Source organism: Stenella coeruleoalba (assembly GCF_951394435.1).
Source record: "Stenella coeruleoalba genome assembly, chromosome: 10".
Classification (NCBI taxonomy): domain Eukaryota; kingdom Metazoa; phylum Chordata; class Mammalia; order Artiodactyla; family Delphinidae; genus Stenella; species Stenella coeruleoalba.
In genome coordinates this window covers 3371438-3388231 of record NC_137156.1, presented here as the reverse complement: position 1 = coordinate 3388231, position 16794 = coordinate 3371438, and the positions used below count along the sequence as shown (strand labels likewise).

At 47.5% G+C, this 16794-nt stretch overlaps 1 protein-coding gene across 4 annotated transcripts in view; it reads left to right on the top strand.

The window, feature by feature from the left end:
* RPP40 (ribonuclease P/MRP subunit p40) overlaps positions 1-16794 on the top strand; it is a 47903-nt gene that overhangs the window by 22245 nt on the left and 8864 nt on the right. For 3 of the 4 annotated variants that reach the window (XM_079933543.1, XM_079933545.1, XM_079933544.1), the window contains 3 exons: positions 10215-10417; positions 11651-13346; positions 15880-16024. In XM_079933543.1, coding sequence (XP_079789669.1) covers positions 13164-13346; positions 15880-16024 — 328 coding nt within the window. In that variant the 5' untranslated portion in view covers positions 10215-10417; positions 11651-13163. The remainder of the gene's footprint in view (positions 1-10214; positions 10418-11650; positions 13347-15879; positions 16025-16794) is intronic. The other variant, XM_079933546.1, reaches the window with a different exon arrangement.

Sequence of the window (16794 nt, the reverse complement as noted above, 5' to 3'; positions counted from 1 at the left end):
GGTGACCGGTTGACAACTTCAGTGTTACCCACAGCTCCTCTGTTGTGTGCTGGGTGTTGAAAGCCCTTCAGCTCTCAAAGTACCAGCTCTACCTGATGGCTGGAAAGCATCTGCCCTTTCTTCTCGCGTTTCTTTGCATTCTTCTGACCTCTTAAGGCAGTGCAGAGACTGGCATGGCTATTAAAGTCAACAACTATTTTTATAGGTGGAACGTTGGTTGGGAGAAAGGACTTCTTGATTGGAATAGGAAACACTGACTGGCAAGTAATTGTACATCTTTTGGTCCCTCGACACTTGAGAAATTTGTACTTTCTAAGAATGGTGGTTTTCAGAGGAAAACTAGCTAAATTTTTTAGTGAAAGCTACTTAAGGGTCATTTCTCATCCATATTATAAATGTCAGGGTTATCAGCAAGTGTAGGTCTTTCCTGGAGGATCTGACCCACGCTTGGGCTTCAAAGGGAGGAAAAGGAACAGATTTCTCCTGATTTCATAGAGCATCTGTTCTTGGGTCACCTGTACAAAATCATCGTTGCCCCAATTACTCTTCTGACGTCAGTATTAATTTCAATGTCATGTGATTTGCAGTTTTCATGATGCTCATGTCTTTTTAAGATCCCGTATGAAAAAAGGTTCTTACAGATCACATAGGATTGTGCATCAGTCTCCATGTGTTCTTGCTGAGTTTGTAGACGTCGCCTTTAAGGGACGTCTCTCAGGATGGGGAGGACTTGGACTTGAGCAGAAGGGAGGTAACCGTGTGAGCAAATGGAGGTGGGAGTGTGGGGTGTGTTTGGGGTGGAGTTCTTGTGTTTATTTATCGTTCCCTCTTATCACAATTGATCCCGGCCTCGGTGCCTTGAAGGAGCCAAGGTTAGGACAGTGCAGGGGTGGTGGGTGACAGCATTCAGAAAGGGAAATGCATAGAGAGCAAAGTTTGTACTAACCTTTGTTGTATCTACTTCATCTCCATTAGGTAGATGTCTTCTGCGTTTCGTGTATACTCCAGAATCATTCTTCATCCATATGGAAGTCTGTCGTGTAAATTGCTTAAATTTTGAAAGTTATCCTATCTCTAAAATCAAATCTGGTTGGATGTTGCAACCTCCAGCCACCACCTTTCCTCTCCCGCCTAAGTCTTTCACACGCTCATCCTTAGGAAGTTCTATATCATTTTCCTAAAATCATTAATAAAATGTAATTAAATACTTGCTCAGCTGCTTAAAGATGTGCATTATTGCACCAAAAAATAGAGCTACTCAAAATTTACGATGTGAAGGGAAGTAAAATCTTGCATTATTTTCGATTAACTCTTAGTGTTGAAACCTTGTGTCTCCCATGTGTGAGGTGAAAAATCTGAGAAATTCACTAGTTTTAAAAGTGTCATTTGGGAATTCCCTGGCAGTCCCGTGGTTAGGACTCGGTGCTTGCACTGCCGAGGGCCCAGGTTGAATCCCTGGTCGGGGAACTAAGATCCCACAAGCCACGTGGCACGGCCAAAAAAAAAAAAATGTTATTTAAGGGGGAAGGAAATGAAGGCCTGTGTTGATCTGGGCGTGTGATGATTCACACCTCTCTTTCTGGCTTGCAGTTTGAGGGCTGGGGAGTGATGTTTTTATTCTGGGCAGGTCTCTCTGAGAATAAGCACAGTACGTTAACAAGGCAAGAAAGTCTCAGAATCCCGCTTTCTTCTTCTCCCTTTCTCCAGATGAGCTAATGACTTACCATTCGTGCATTCCTCCTTCACATTTTCCCTCTCTTTGCAGATGCTGTCACAAAGTTCTTCTAACCCCCGCTTCGATAAAGTCAGACTGTTGGCATCCACTCCTGAGATGCCAGCTCACATCTCCCTGACCAGGGCTCAGCCACCACAGCCAATCCCCTGAGCCCCGTGTGCTTGGCCTCTGTCCTCTCAGACTGTCCCCAGGCATAGGGGACAGATCTCAGGCGTGGTGGACCTGAGCTTTGTCCAGAGTCAGACTGCTTGGTGAGGCCACCAGAGAGTTCTGGAAGGTCCCTTGATTGAAGATTTTGTGGTGGGTTTTGTTTGGTTTTTTAAATTTATTTGTTTTTATTTTTGGCTGCGTTGGGTCTTCGTTGCTGTGCGCGGGCTTTCTCTAGTTGCAGCGAACGGGGGCTATTCTTCATTGCGGTGCACAGGCTTCTCATCGTCATGGCTTCTAGTGTTGCAGAGCACAGGCTCTAGGCGCACGGGCTTCAGTAGTTGTGGCACAAGGGCTCAGTAGTTGTGGCGTGAGCGCTCAGTAGTTGTGGCTTGCGGGCCCTAGAGCGCAGGCTCAGTAGTTGTGGCGCACGGGTTTAGTTACTCTGCAGCATGTGGGATCTTCCCGGACCGGGGCTCGAACCCGTTGTCTCCTGCATTGGCAGGCAGATTCTTAACCACTGCGCCACCAGGGAAGCCCCTCGTGGTGGGTTTTTCAGCATGCCCTCTAGGCTGAGGTGCTACCCTTTGGGGACATGGACTTTCTCCTTGAATATGGCCAGCACGGTGCCCAGCACGTAACACTGCTCATGAAACAGCATTTCCCTCTTTTTCCTGCAAGGGAGTTCCAGAAAAAGAACCACAAGGAAATTTCAGAAGAGAGACCACAATGTACAATTGAGGTAGATCAGGAATGTTTTGTGGTTGAGGGTGATTTGAACCAAGAATCGAAGCATAGGCACCTTCGTTCACCAGATTCTGTAGTCTCCCTGGTATAGTTCAGGTACTGCTACAGGATAAGAATGTAATAGTGACGAAACAAACACAAGAGTTTGCAGTCTGGTGAGTCAGACAAACCAAATAATTGCGTAAATAAATATAAATTTAATTGGAAAGTGACCTAAATGTCCAGTGAATATGGGGAAGTAAAGTATAACATGTTTTTATATTTTTTTCTTGAAATACAGTTGATTTACAATATTGTGTTAGTTTCAGGAGTAGAGCAGAGTGATTTTTTTGCAGATTATATTCCATTATAGGTTATTACAAGATATTGGGTATATTATAAGATATTGGGTTATTATAAGATATTGGGTATAATTCCCTGTGCTCTACAGTAGATCCTTGTTGTTTATTTTATGCATAGTAGTGTGTTACTGTTAATCCCGTGCTCCTAATTTGCCCCTCCCTTCTCCTTCTCCCCTTTGGTAACCATAAGTTTGTTTCCTATGATATGACATGTTCTTTGGATTTAATATTATATAGCCGCTGAAATTGTTTCAAAGAATTCCGAAGTGATTGCAGTAACACTGGTTATTTAAAAAGGGGTGTATGAAAGCATAGAGTGTAATCTCTATTTTACAGAAACACGTGCATGATTGCCTCTGCACGGGAAAGTTGGTTATAGCACATTTTTCTTGTTTCTAGAGGTAGGCTTGTAATGATATAAACTTCCTTCTTAGAACTGCTTTTGCTGCATCCCATACATTTTGGGTCATTGTGTTTCCATTTTTATTTGTCTCCAAGTGTTTCTTGATTTCTTCAGTGACCCACTCGTTGTTTAGTAGCATGTTCAGACGCCACACGTTTGTGTTTTTGCAGTTCAAACACACTCTAACCACCCTACATTTCACTCCCCAGGGGAGTCCCAGTTGGCCCCTGCCTCTCGGGGAGGCTCTCCAAGGTCAGGAAGTGGGTCTGACCCAGGCTCCTTTCCGATTACTGCCTCTGCACTGGGACTTGGAGTGTGTGAGGTTTTGCACATGCCCTTTAAGAGGGGAGTCTCTGTTTGCTACAGCCCTTTGGCTCTCCTGAACATAAGCCCCACTGGTTATCAAAATCAGATGTTCTGGGGGCTCATCTTCCCCAAGCAGGAACCCCAGGCTTGGATCCCTTTCTCCTTGGGGAGAACCTCTGCAATTCTGAAAACTGGGGCATGTGTCTGACTATATTGCATCTCCTCCTATCCATCTCACCATGGTTCTTTCTTTATGTCTTTAGTTGTGGGAAATCTTTTCTACTGGTCTTCAGCTCATTCTCATAGATAGTTGCTCTGTAAGTAGTTGTAATTTTGATGTGTCTGTGGGAGGAGGTGAGTTCAAGGTCTTCCTACTCAGCCACCTGGGCCACCCTCTCTGGTGGGTGTCTCAAAATCTGGGGTTTTTTTTCCCCTCCATCAAAGGGGACAGGAATTGTTGACGTACTGCTTTCTAGAGTACTTAAAGCAAATATGTTTCCAGTTTGAATATTACGGCTAATGAAATTACCAGAGTGATGCATTCTTAATTTTGCTCCTTGATGCTAAGTGCACGTGACAGGTCTGCTGAGTGTTGCCCCTTTGCCATCCAGCGGCAGGCGGGGACTCACGGGGACTCGCGTGACCCCAGCTGCTCTGCCTGCCTCCCTGGGAAGGGGCTGCGTTCAGCTGTGTCCTCCCTCCAAGCTTCAGGAGCCCAAGACTCACTCTGTTGCTGAAAAATAGGAACCACAAGCATTTCTGGTGGTTTACTGTAAGGTGCAGTGATCTTCCTACAGCTCAAGGAACAGGTTCTAAAAAACAAGTATCAGGTAGAACAATTTTGCACACATTTTCAGGTTAACCATGAAAAAAATGTTTACTTGTTTAAGAAAATGCCACGATTTATGCTTTGTGATAAAAATTGTTTAATGATTATTAATTGTCAAGGACCATGACCAAATATTTCCGATATACGCAATGTATGTGATGGACAAATTAGCAACGGAACAATCAGTACTCTAATACAAAAATATCAAGAAGAGGCAGTTTTAAAAAAGAAATTTAAAACTCTAATTAAAATATGAAAAGATTTTAAACATCACTAATAAGAAATAAATATAAAAGCATACATATTAAAGGATCAGATTGGCAGGGATCAAAAAACACACAATACTCAGCATCAGGAAGGAACTGGAAATGTGACTTCTTGCTATCAGTGGGAATACCCACAGATACATTTCTGTAAGGCTGCTTTCCAAAATATTATGACAACTTAGAAGATGCACATGCTTTTTTGACATGACGGTTACCTTCGTCCAGGATTGCTAAGTACGACACTATTTATTTCACATGACCATGAGTGGGGAGCTTACTGGGCCCAGTTCCTCTGAGCTGTAACTCACTGGATTCAGGGCTTACATTTAGCCCCAGGGGAAGCCCAAGTTGCTGTGCTGGTGACCGAAAGGACATTTATTCTGGACAGAACGATCGCAGATTCTAGAGCAGGGGCCCTGACATGTTGTCAGAAGGAACACTTTTCACTTCCTTCCATCAGATCACTAACATCTGTGCAGGGCCGTCCTGGCAACTCTGCAGATGAAGGCTCACCCACGTGGCTCCCTCTCCAGGGCTCAAACGGCTGCTTTGAAATCTTCCTGCAGATCCTTATCTAGGGCAAATCCCGTTTCTCCACCCTGTCTGGACTAGAGATCGGCTGGGCCTGAGGCTGTGAGGAAACAGCAGGTTCCTCCTTTTCTCACTTCTTTACCACCTTTGTTAAAGCTTTGAGTTCCAGGGACAGCAGCCTTGTCACCCCACTCCGCTTTGGAACCTGGGCCACATGGACACCCCGAGTGTGTCCCGCCCCACCAAGAACGCTGTTTGCTCTGCTGATGTGAATGTGTCTATACACAAGTGCCCTCAGATGCTCAGAGTAGCGAGTGTGGTTGCTGTGGTGTGGACTGTGTCGTCACGAGGCAGAATTTGGGCCTGGAGACCTCCTTACATACACTTGGCACTGATTTACACACCAGCCCCTGACAATCACTCCTGGGGAGCACATGGTTGCTGTGGTGTGGACTGTGTTGTCACGAGGCAGAATTTGGGCCTGGAGACCTCCTTACATACACTTGGCACTGACTTACACACCAGCCCCTGACAATCACTCCAAATACTTGTCTACGAATTCAGCTATATGGTGCAGCCAGCCACCGTTGTAGCCAGATCTGCTATTACGGGCTTCACACATACGAAGTACTGAGTAGATCTGTCAAAACGTAATCGTGATAATAATAAATTAGGGCTTCCCTGGTGGCGCTGTGGTTAAGAATCCGCCTCAGGGGACACGGGTTCGAGCCCTGGTCCGGGAAGACCCCACATGCCGCGGAGCAACTAAACCCGTGCGCCACAGCTACTGAGCCTGCGCTCTAGAGCCCACGAGCCACAACTACTGAGCCCGAGTGCCACAACTACTGAAGCCCACGTGCCTGGAGCCCGTGCTCTGCAACAAGAGAAGCCACCACAATGAGAAGCCCGCAGACAGCAATGAAGACCCAACACAGCCAAAAATAAATAAATAACTTTAAATAAAATAATAAATCAGCTCAGGCAGCTCACAAATACAGCTGCCAGTAGCTGCTCCGTAGCCCTGGTTCCTTGTGCTGGAGCGACGTCTCAGTCAACATTCTCTAGGGAAACTGCCTTTCTAACCCACCGCAGAAAAACAAAGAAGGAAAGGAAACTACCATTTCTTCACTGTCTTTCATCTGGTAGGCACTGTCCTAGTGCTGCGGTTATTTCCCATTTCTTTCTATTATTTAATGTGAAAGCTGCATGGTTTGTGTAGTTGGTTGGAGAAGAGAACACACAGGAAGGATCACGGGGATCGTGAAGCCTGCCTGGAGGGCTCGCAGCGCACAGCCTGCACCGCTGCAGTGCAGCTCTTCGCTGACCTGAAACCACAGATACTACTGAACCCTATATATACGTTATGATTTTTTTCCTATACCTACACACCTATGACAAAGTTTAATGTATAAGTTAGGCATGGTAAGAGATTAACAGCAATAACCAATAATAAAATAGAACAATTATAACAGTATACTGTAAAAATGTTACATGGATGTGGTCTCTCTCTCAATATATCTTATCATACTGTACTCACCCTTCTTCTTGTGTCTGGGTGACGAGATGAAGTGAGGTGAATGGCGTAGGCATTGTGACATAGCATTAGGCTACTACTGACCTTCTGACCATATGTCAGAAGGAGGATCGTCTGCTTCCAGTGATCCTGGATTCTCAGCCGTGATGATGTGGATGGTTGGGTGCCGGGAGCAGACGATGTCCATGGCGGGGGAACCCAGGCGGAACAGAGCCGGACAGGAGAGATTTCATCACGTTACCCAGAATGGTGCCCAGTTTAAAACATGAATTTTTTATTCCTGGAATTTTTCACTTAAAATTTTTGGACCGTGCTTGGCCATGGGTAACTGAAACTGCTGAAAGCGAAACCACAGCTACGCGGCGGCGTGGGGGGGGGACACTACTGTACCATTTTCCAATAAAAAGAGTCAGGGTTTCTTGGAGAAAAGGCTAATTCTGGCACTGAGGTGGAAGATACAAGATGAGCCTGGAGCATCTTAATAATGCCAGAAACTAAGAAACTGCTTTTTTAAAAAAAGTATGGAAATGTCAAAAAAAAGCTGACCTGGAAGAGCTCCCAATGGCTCAAACTGGAACAATGTGAGCCAGCATTGGATTATTACCCAGAGGGTGCAGTCGTCACCGGATACGCCAACAATAATGACCGTAGGCGAGATTTGGTCCTGAATGCAAACATTCCCAGGGAAACTTAAAGGAGACACAGTATATTGGCCTCAGATATTTCCTCCAAATATTTATTAGTAACTTTTTATCTTATTTTCTTTAAAAGACCTATGAGTGTTCAAAGCAAAAATTATAACATTGTATCGTGGGGTTTATAACGTGCAGATGGGAGATGTGTGTCAACAGTAGCACAAAGGATACAGAGAGGTTTTTATAATGTCCACGTCTGAAAATAGTACACTCTTAGTTCTAAGTGGATTGTAATATGTGAAAGATGCATATTGTAACCCCTGGAACGACCACTAAAACAATGCAAAGAGGTGTCGCTTAAATGCTAGTAAAGGAATTAAATGGAATACAAAAAGTGTTTGTACAAGCATGCTCATAGACCCTTGGGCCAGAGTAGCCCAAACCAGCAAGTAACCCAAATATCCATACATAGAAAAATGTATCAACAAACTGTGATATGTTTACACAGGAGAATACAACTCAGAACTTAAAGGAGCAAACTACAGGGGCACACACTGCGGATGAATCTATAAACACACTGCTGAGTGAGACAAGCTGGCCGTGACGCATTATTGTAGGATGACAGGCGAAATGAACCCGTGGTGATTGTAGGATGACAGGCAAAATGAACCCGTGGTGAAAAAAAATCACAAGAGCATTTGCTTGTGCGGGGAGGAAAAAATTGCCTGGGAAGGAACTTGAGGGAATTTTCTGGAGGTGATGAAAATATTCTGTTCTTGAAAGGGGTGACGTATACATGGGTGCATTTATTTCTCACAGTTAATGTCTGTGCCTTTCAATGTATGGACCTCTTACCTCATGAAAAAGAAAAACAATTGAAAAAAAAGTGAAGGGTGGGTAGTAGCTTGAGGTATTGATGAAAGAGAAATAGCAGATAATTAGGAGTCACTGAAGCTGGGTGACAGGTCTCTTATAGCATTTTGCTATTCTGTAAATGCTTAAAATTTTCTGTAACAAACTGCTTTTATCAAAAACGGAAATTGGTCTACGGTGTTAGCCGGTGAGATGTTGGTTTCTTCGTGGAGGAGGGAGGGAGAAGTGATGGCGGGGTGTGTCGGGGAGGCCGGAGCGAAGCTGATGTTGCTTTTGGCCACATAAGCGTGTCCACTCTGTAATGACCCATCGAGGTGCCCGTGAATGCTTCCTGCATACGTCTCTGTATGCATGTTACATGCCAATAAAATTTAAATGCTGCATATTTACACAAAAATCCTAACTCAGTGTCTCAGAATAACAGCAGGGTTTTGTTTTGAAGCGGGACACGTTCACTGATGGTCTCATCAGACGGATTTTAATATTCCAAAGTATTCACGTCCTAACCCTCAGGTGACCCCTTAGAGTCTTCCAGTTTTTGCCTCCATTTGGTAGGTGGCGTGATTTTTATTTTTTATGATGCGATACTTTTTCCAGAGCAGCTCACCAGGACCACGACTCTTAGCACAGCACCCCGTGCACAGTGGGCACTCAGAACCTGCAGAACTGGGTTGAATCAGGAATAAAACTAGTGGAAGGGATGCCGAGGGTGGTAAGTAGGCTGTGCAGGTGAGGCTGGAAGACCACGACCCAGCAGCGAACGCTTTTACTTGCTGAACCATTTGGAACAAGTTCACCCAAAGATGTGGGTTTAAAGCGATGGTCTTCAGCCTTGACCAGGCCCCGTAATCACCTGAAGAGCCATAAAAAATACCGATGCCTGGGCCTCACTCTAGGGATTCTGATTTAATTGGTCTGTTGCACTCGGGTTTAAGGAATTTTAAAAGCCCTCCAGGTGATGGTCCTGTGCAGCCAGGGGTGAGAACCACTGACTCAGGGCTGTCGAGGCATTAGCTGCAAGTGATTTCCGCGTGTGCTTCAGGGTCTCCGAAAACAGCTTTGCCCTGTTAAAAGCAAAGGACTACTTCTTACTCAGCAGCAGGAGGAAATGTCTTCTTAGCAGATCTATTTCTGTGTCACTTGCTGTCAGAGTCAGAGGTGGTTTTAGACACGATAGTTTGATTTAGTCTGTGCTGAAAATCATAAATAGCCTACAAGTACCTAAAAAAGATGAGAAGAATTTGCCAACATGTGGAGTGCATTATGTATTTTTCAAATTTCTCCTGTGATTAGTAATGAAAACGGTATTGCTGGGGCCTGATTTCCTCAACTCAGCCCTTGGCCATTTCCCCAAGTTGTTCCAAGTCTTTCCAAGACACTTCACCACTCTCTCAAGGGGATTATTCCCAAAGGTGAGGAGTACTAGACACTGAAATCTCTGCACAGTCTGTTCCTACTGCAGAAGTGTCCACCTCCAGAACCTCGAATGACTAGGAAGGCTGCATCAGCAGTGGGTCCAGTGGCAGTGGGTGGGCTCTGAAGACAGGTGGACTTGATTCCCAGTCTCAGCCCAGCCACTCAGTAGCTGTGAGGCTTTGGACAAGTTACTGGGCTTGGAACAGCTGTAGAAACCTCGTTTTCGAGAAGAGGCATCCTTACACCGAGTGCACAAACGGCAGTGATTCTTCATCCCTCCCTGTATCCAAGCCCTTTGAAATGTGATTTTACAGCTGCTCCCACTGAGAGGTAGAATCTGTCCCTCCAAACCTTGCATCAGGGCTGGCCAGTAGAATGCAGTGGGCATGCCAGTGGGCCAGCTTGGGACCTCGGCCTGAAAGGTCTTAGATGCTTCTGCTTTTTCTTTCAGAACCCTGCCGTCTCCATGACAACAAGCCCATGTTAGCCTGCTGGAGGATGAGATACTTCAGGGAGTAGAACCAAGGTGCCCAGTCAACAGCCAGCTCCTCACCAGAAGCAGAGCCCCCTAATCAACCTGCAGCTGACCACACATGCATGAAGGAGCCCAGCTGAGACCAGAAGAATTGTCTCGCTGAGCCCAGCCTGAGCTAGGTGAGTACTGGGGTGGCTTGTTATGCAGCAGTAGCTAACTAATACATACCCCCACTGCAGACAGGATGCCAGGATTCAATGATATGTTCATCACAAGTGACTTGGCAAACAGTAGGCACCCAGTAGGCGCTGGTTTCCCTTTCCCCTTGTTTAAAGTTGGATCTCTTGAGTTATACAGAAATTCTTTTCATCATGTATGCTTGTGATTGGTTCTTAAATGCACTCAGTGCCCCACCTGACAGGAGGAAAGAGGCAACCAGAGTCTGACCACTAGGGCCCAAGGCCAGATTGCAAAATAAGAAGTTTGTCTTTAATCTGTTCCCTCCAAATCTAAACTCTGGAGGTCAAGGTTGTGGACAGATTTGAAGACATTGGGCTGCACCCTCCGGGGGCCCCATCTTCCTTCCTTTGCTGTCTGATCTCTGGAAAGGGGGAACGGGCCCACACCAAGAAGCAGCTGGGACGCAGTGGTTGAGCTTTGGAAGCTTTCTGCTTGCACCCCTCTGCTCCCTCCCTGGACTTGACACCGTCTCTCCCCACCCTGGGTCTGAGGAGAGATGTTGGTAGTGCTTTCAGCTCTAGAAACCAGAAAAGCTGACACAATGGTATGAACAAGCAAGGGCAGATGAGGCCGCAGAGGTTGGCAGGGGCCAGGTTAACTAAACTTTTATTCAACTGCAACGAGAAGCCAGTGACAGGGTTTAAGTGGGGGCGGGGTTTGCATATATCATGTTGTTGACATTTTCCAGAGATCAGTCTGGATGCTGAGTGGAGGATGGACTGTAGGATGACGAGATGGCTGGGAGGCTGTGACTGGCAGTGGACCAGAAAGAGAGGAAGGTTACCGGCAGTGGTTGTAGGGTGGAGACAGTGGGGAGGGGCTGCAGAGCCATTTCAGTGAAGCATTGTGGAGAAAAGCTGGAATGAAACGGGTTCAGTAGAGAATGTGAGGAGAAGCAGCCCTAATGGAACAGAGAAACAGCGGCAACGCAGAGCGACCTGTGGTCAAAGGAGGTCTGCTTGTTTAATGCACAACACGAAGGCATGTTTGTCCGCTGACAGAAACCACCCAGTGGGGAGGGAGGGGGGGAGGAATGTGATCGGCAAGGGACATTACACACGCAGAACTCTGGGGAGGGAGGCAGAAAGGACTCCTCAGCCCCAAACTGACCTGAAGTTGCAGCTTTCATCTTTGAAATAAATAGGATTTTGGCCTTCTATTTCATAACACAGGACACCCCGCAGATCATATCCTCGTCACGCTTCCCTGTAAGAACACCTCCGAGTTCTCAACACCCAAAATGCACAGCAGCTACTTATCTCGCCATACATTTTCCAGCTGAAGTTCATACGTATAGACTTTACACCAAGCCTTCAAAACTTAATACAATATTTTGGGCTTCCCTGGTGGCGCAGTGGTTGAGAGTCTGCCTGCTGATGCAGGGGACACGGGTTCGTGCCCCGGTCCGAGAAGATCCCACATGCCGCGGAGCGGCTGGGCCCGTGAGCCATGGCCGCTGAGCCTGCACGTCTGGAGCCTGTGCGCCGCAAAGGGAGAGGCCACAAAACTTAATACAATATTTTAACCTAAACGGCATGCTAGAAAAGCTTCATGTTGCTTTCACACGTAATTGATAGACGGTCAGAATCACGCTAGTCACTTTGCAAAGCTTTGGAGCACCAACCAAGGAGATGTACATATTTGATGTTGCTGGTCTGAGAGGCCACTGCTGTTGAATTGTGTGGTGACCAAGAAGCAATGCTTTGGGCTTCCCTGGTGGCGCAGTGGTTGAGAGTCTGCCTGCCGATGCAGGAGACACGGGTTCGTGCCCCGGTCCGGGAAGATCCCACATGCCGCGGAGCGGCTAGGCCCGTGAGCTATGGCCGCTGAGCCTGCGCGTCCGGAGCCTGTGCTCCGCAACGGGAGAGGCCACAACAGTGAGAGGCCCGCGTACCGCAAAAAAAAAAGCAGCAATGCTCTAAGCATTCTACATTCTAATACAATATTTATAAGGTATATCTAGGTGCCATATTGTGATTTAGGAAATCGGTAGTTTTTTGATTAACTTGCTAGTCCTTATCATTTTTCTTATTTAAAATAATGGAAACAGGTTTTCCTTAGAGTATTCACAGAGATAATATGACATCTAAGGCACAGGATACTGACATTAATGGCAGAGGACTTTCCAGTCTGTCTTAGTTTTAGATTTGTAAATACCTTCCAAATTACTTAAGTTCTATTCTTCCAAATCTTATAGTAAAACTGATGCTCCATAAGGTTGTACTACAAATATTCTGCTGTTTTCTGTCCTCTCTGCATAGAATTGGGGCTGTGCATACTTCAGTTTGAGAAGCATGTAGCAGTACGGCCCTTGGAGTTGATCAGAAAACTTAGATGGAAAAACGCATTATCACTATAACCTCCAATAGCAAGAAATTATTAAAATCGGTTCCAAAAGGATATTTTTAAAAGCATCTTGAAAGTGGTTCTGAAGGAGTCTTAAGGAGCCCTGTTAAAGGTATTATGTGTTACCTTTAGACACAAACTTCCTTAACAATTTGGGAAGGAGCAACCTGGGGCCTAGAGGAAGGATTCTGGCAAGAGAACTAATTTCAGGTAGGGTACCTTGTAGGTAACCATCAGCGAGCTTCTGCGTAGGCCCCCCAGAAGCCTAGGCCCGCTCCCAGCACTAGCCCCGCCCCTACCCGGGACCGCCTCAACACGTGCGGCGTGCCTGCACTGCGCATGCCCGCGGGGAAGGGGCGGGGCGAGCCGAACCCTGGCAGGACCTGCGTGGGGAAGACCATGGCCATGCTGTGTCGGCTGCGAGAGGTGCCCCGGCACTTGCTGGTCTGCGAAAAGTCCAACTTCGGCCACGAGAAGTCGCGCCACCGGCACCTCGTGGAGACGCACTATCACAACTACAGGGTGAGTCCACATCCCGGGCCCGCGGACCGCACACCATCCCGCCGGCGGTGGAGGCTTGGGGAAAGCCGCGCTCTGCTCCCCCGCCCTCGGCGCGCGGAGGGGGCGGGGCCCTCGCCAGGCATGCTGGGAACTGTAGTCTCTAGCCGCTCCGGGCCTGTGGTTTGCCCCGCCTCAGGACTACAAGTCCCAAGATGCACCGGCGCGGGGCGGTGTTCCGCCTTCGGAGGGAGAAGCAGGTTGGCGTGCGCCTGACAGAGTTCGCCGCGCCCCTGGCCACTTACTCCTGCCCCGACCCACTGCGGGTTGGGTGCGTCCCGGGGAGGGGCGAGGCCGGGACCAGGCCCTGGCGGGTGTGCCCCGCAGCCCGGGACGGACCCGCCCCTTCCCCATCCCGGCTTCCTTCCCCCGCCGCGCGCCGGAGGGTCTTTGCGGAGCCTCGTGCGGAGTCCGGGAAGCTGCTTGCCCTTCTGAACCGCTTATGGGCGCTAGTTTGATACCTGAGAAATCTCCCCCTTTGCCTGCTGCCTTCTGCGTTGTCCAGCCAGAGTGCACCATTTCGGCAGCTTTTGCAGAAATTCGCCGAGGCTTCCCTGCTCGCATGCGCAACTTCAGAGCGATTTTCGCTGTTGCTCCGTGAAAATGTCACCCTCTCGGGCGCCTTTTTCGCGAATGTGGTGGTTGAAGCATCGGTGAGGTTAATTATCAGTTTATCCAGGATCTGCTGAGAGTAGAAGAGAACATTCCTAATTCCCAGGTAGTGTATGCTGGGCGGGCTTCACCAACCCGTTTAAGTGGAGAGGGCTTCAGAATAAACCTTACAATGAAAATGCTTTAAGCCTTTTCCACTTTAAATAGACCAGCCTAATCTCAACTCAGGCCTGACTGGCTAGTTTCTCAGACACAACTGGTGACCCTGGTCCTTCAGGGACAAACTGGTGTCCCAGCTTCGGGAGAGTGATTTTTCAAGGTGTGGAGCACCTGGGCGACGTTTGAAACCTGTCAGGTTGATTATCTCTGCTTTGGATGGAAAGCTCATCACAGACAGCAGTCGGGGATGTGTACCTTATCTCTCCCGTCCCATCTGTAGAATTTTTCTATCTGTAAGGTGTAAACATCCAGCAGACTTCTGCTTCCATGTAACCTCTTAATAATTGGTGTCCCTAAATTCCTTATGCCCTAAGGAACAGTTCCTTTGATTCCAGCCTGGTACTAGGATACACAGATCTAGGGATATTCAATTGTACTATATTTCCCTAAAAATTAATTAATGTAGTGATAGGAACGGGACATAAAATATATTGCTCATTTGTAAAAGATGAAACACAAGCAAGGGCTTCCCTGGTGGCACAGTGGTTAAGAATCCACCTGCCAGTGCAGGGGACACAGGTTCAAGCCCTGGTCCGGGAAGATCCCACGTGCCGCGGAGCAGCTAAGCCCGTGCGCCACAGCTACTGAGCCTGCGCTCTAGAGCCCGCGAGCCACAACTACTGAGCCCGTGTGCTACAACTACTGAAGCCTGCACGCCTAGAGCCCGTGCTCTGCAACAAGAGAAGTCACCGCATGAGAAGCCACACACGGCAACAAAGAGTAGCCCCCGCTCACCGCAACTAGAGAAAGCACGCGTGCAGCAAGGAAGACCCAACGCAGCCAAAAATAAATAAAATTAATTTTAAAAAATTATTTTAAAAAAACCCACAAGCAAGAGCTTCCCATTAAAATTGTTTTGCTCAGGCTTCCCTGGTGGCGCAGTGGTTGAGAGTCCGCCTGCCGATGCAGGGGACACGGGTTCGTGCCCCAGTCCGGGAGGATCCCACATGCCGCGGAGCAGCTGGGCCCGTGAGCCATGGCCGCTGAGCCTGCGCGTCTGGAGCCTGTGCTCCCGCAGCGGGAGAGGCCACAACAGTGAGAGGCCCGCGTACGGGGGGGCGGGGGGGAATTGTTTTGCTCATTCACCTTTCCTGTACTGTAAGCTCGAATACAGAAATGGAAAACTTGAGTTGTCAAATTTCTCTTTTCCTGAGATTAGTAAGTTTTTTTGTTTTGTTATTTTTATTTTTAAAATTTTTATTGGAGCATAGTTGCTTTACAATATCGTGTTAATTTCTACTGTACAGCAAAGTGAGTCAGCTATACGTATACATATAGCCCCTCTTTTTGGATTTCCTTCCCATTTAGGTCACCACAGAGCAGAGCAGAGTTCCCTGTGCTATGCAGTAGGTTCTCATTAGTCATCTATTTTATACATAGTATCAATAGTGTATATATGTCGATCCCCATCTCCCACTCTGAGATTGGTAAGTTAATTTCAGAGTTTTTTTGAAAGCTGTGGAGGAATGGTTAGCAGCCTTCATGATGTATCATCCCTAAAAACCTGGGTGTTGATCTACATGAAAATAAGACTTGTTTAAACTTATAATGGAGTATAATCTGCAAAAGTACTGAATCACTATGCTGTGCACATGAAACTAATGTAATATTGTAAGTCAGCAATGCTTCAATGAATAAGACTTGTTTCTCTTGCACATTGCAATAGGTTTCCTTTCTGATTCCTGAATGTGGGATACTAGCAAAAGAGCTGAAGGACCTGGTCATGGACTCTGGACCCTATTACTTTGTGAAGGATTTACCTCTTCATGAGTTAATCGCACACGAATTCATCAATACTTTTGTCAAGAAAGGTAAGGAAAGCCGTGTAGTGTCTATGAACGCGGTGAGGTGAGGAAGTCCAGGGAGATCGCATAGCAATACCAGGGTCCTTCTCTTGTTCTGAATAGGACTGCTGGAGATCGCCTGTGTGGTCAGGTGTGTGCATCCCTCCCTCCGTCCCGCAGTAGCTCAGCCGACTCTGTGTGCCCTCATTAGGTGCTGGTTTCTGATTGCGCTGGTCCACAGGTGTTGTGTGGGAGTGTGTCGTATGAGGGTTAATGGAAAGGAAAATCTTCGACCGCTGTGTTCAGATGCGCTGCCATTGGGTGTGTGGCTGCAGAGACAGACCGCTGTTCTCCCCGCAGCCCCCATGACAGCTGTCTGGAGAGGGTGGTCTCCTGGTGCAGCCACAGCTGCTGGCCCCGGAGTCAGGTGCTGATTGGGGTTCAGCATCTTCCGCTTAGACGTTGTGGCTCTCAGCCTCGCCTGCGCACCTCATTCCCATCCGTGTCAGCTGGCTGGATTGGCTTGTTCCAGTTATATCCTAGGAGCCACTTGTTTGAAACTATTTCAGCGTGTCTTTAGGGATCCACCCTCACTACATACATCACTGCACAAGGGCCACTGACATCTTGTCTTTGGTCACACGGACATGATTCCTTTCTTCGGTTCTGAAGCTTGATGCTGGGGGATTCCCTGGCGGTCCAGTGGTTAGGATTCCTCGCTTTCACTGCTGAGGACCTGGGTTCGATCCCTGCTCGGGCAGCTAGGATCCCACAAGCTGTGTGGTGTGGTCAAAAAA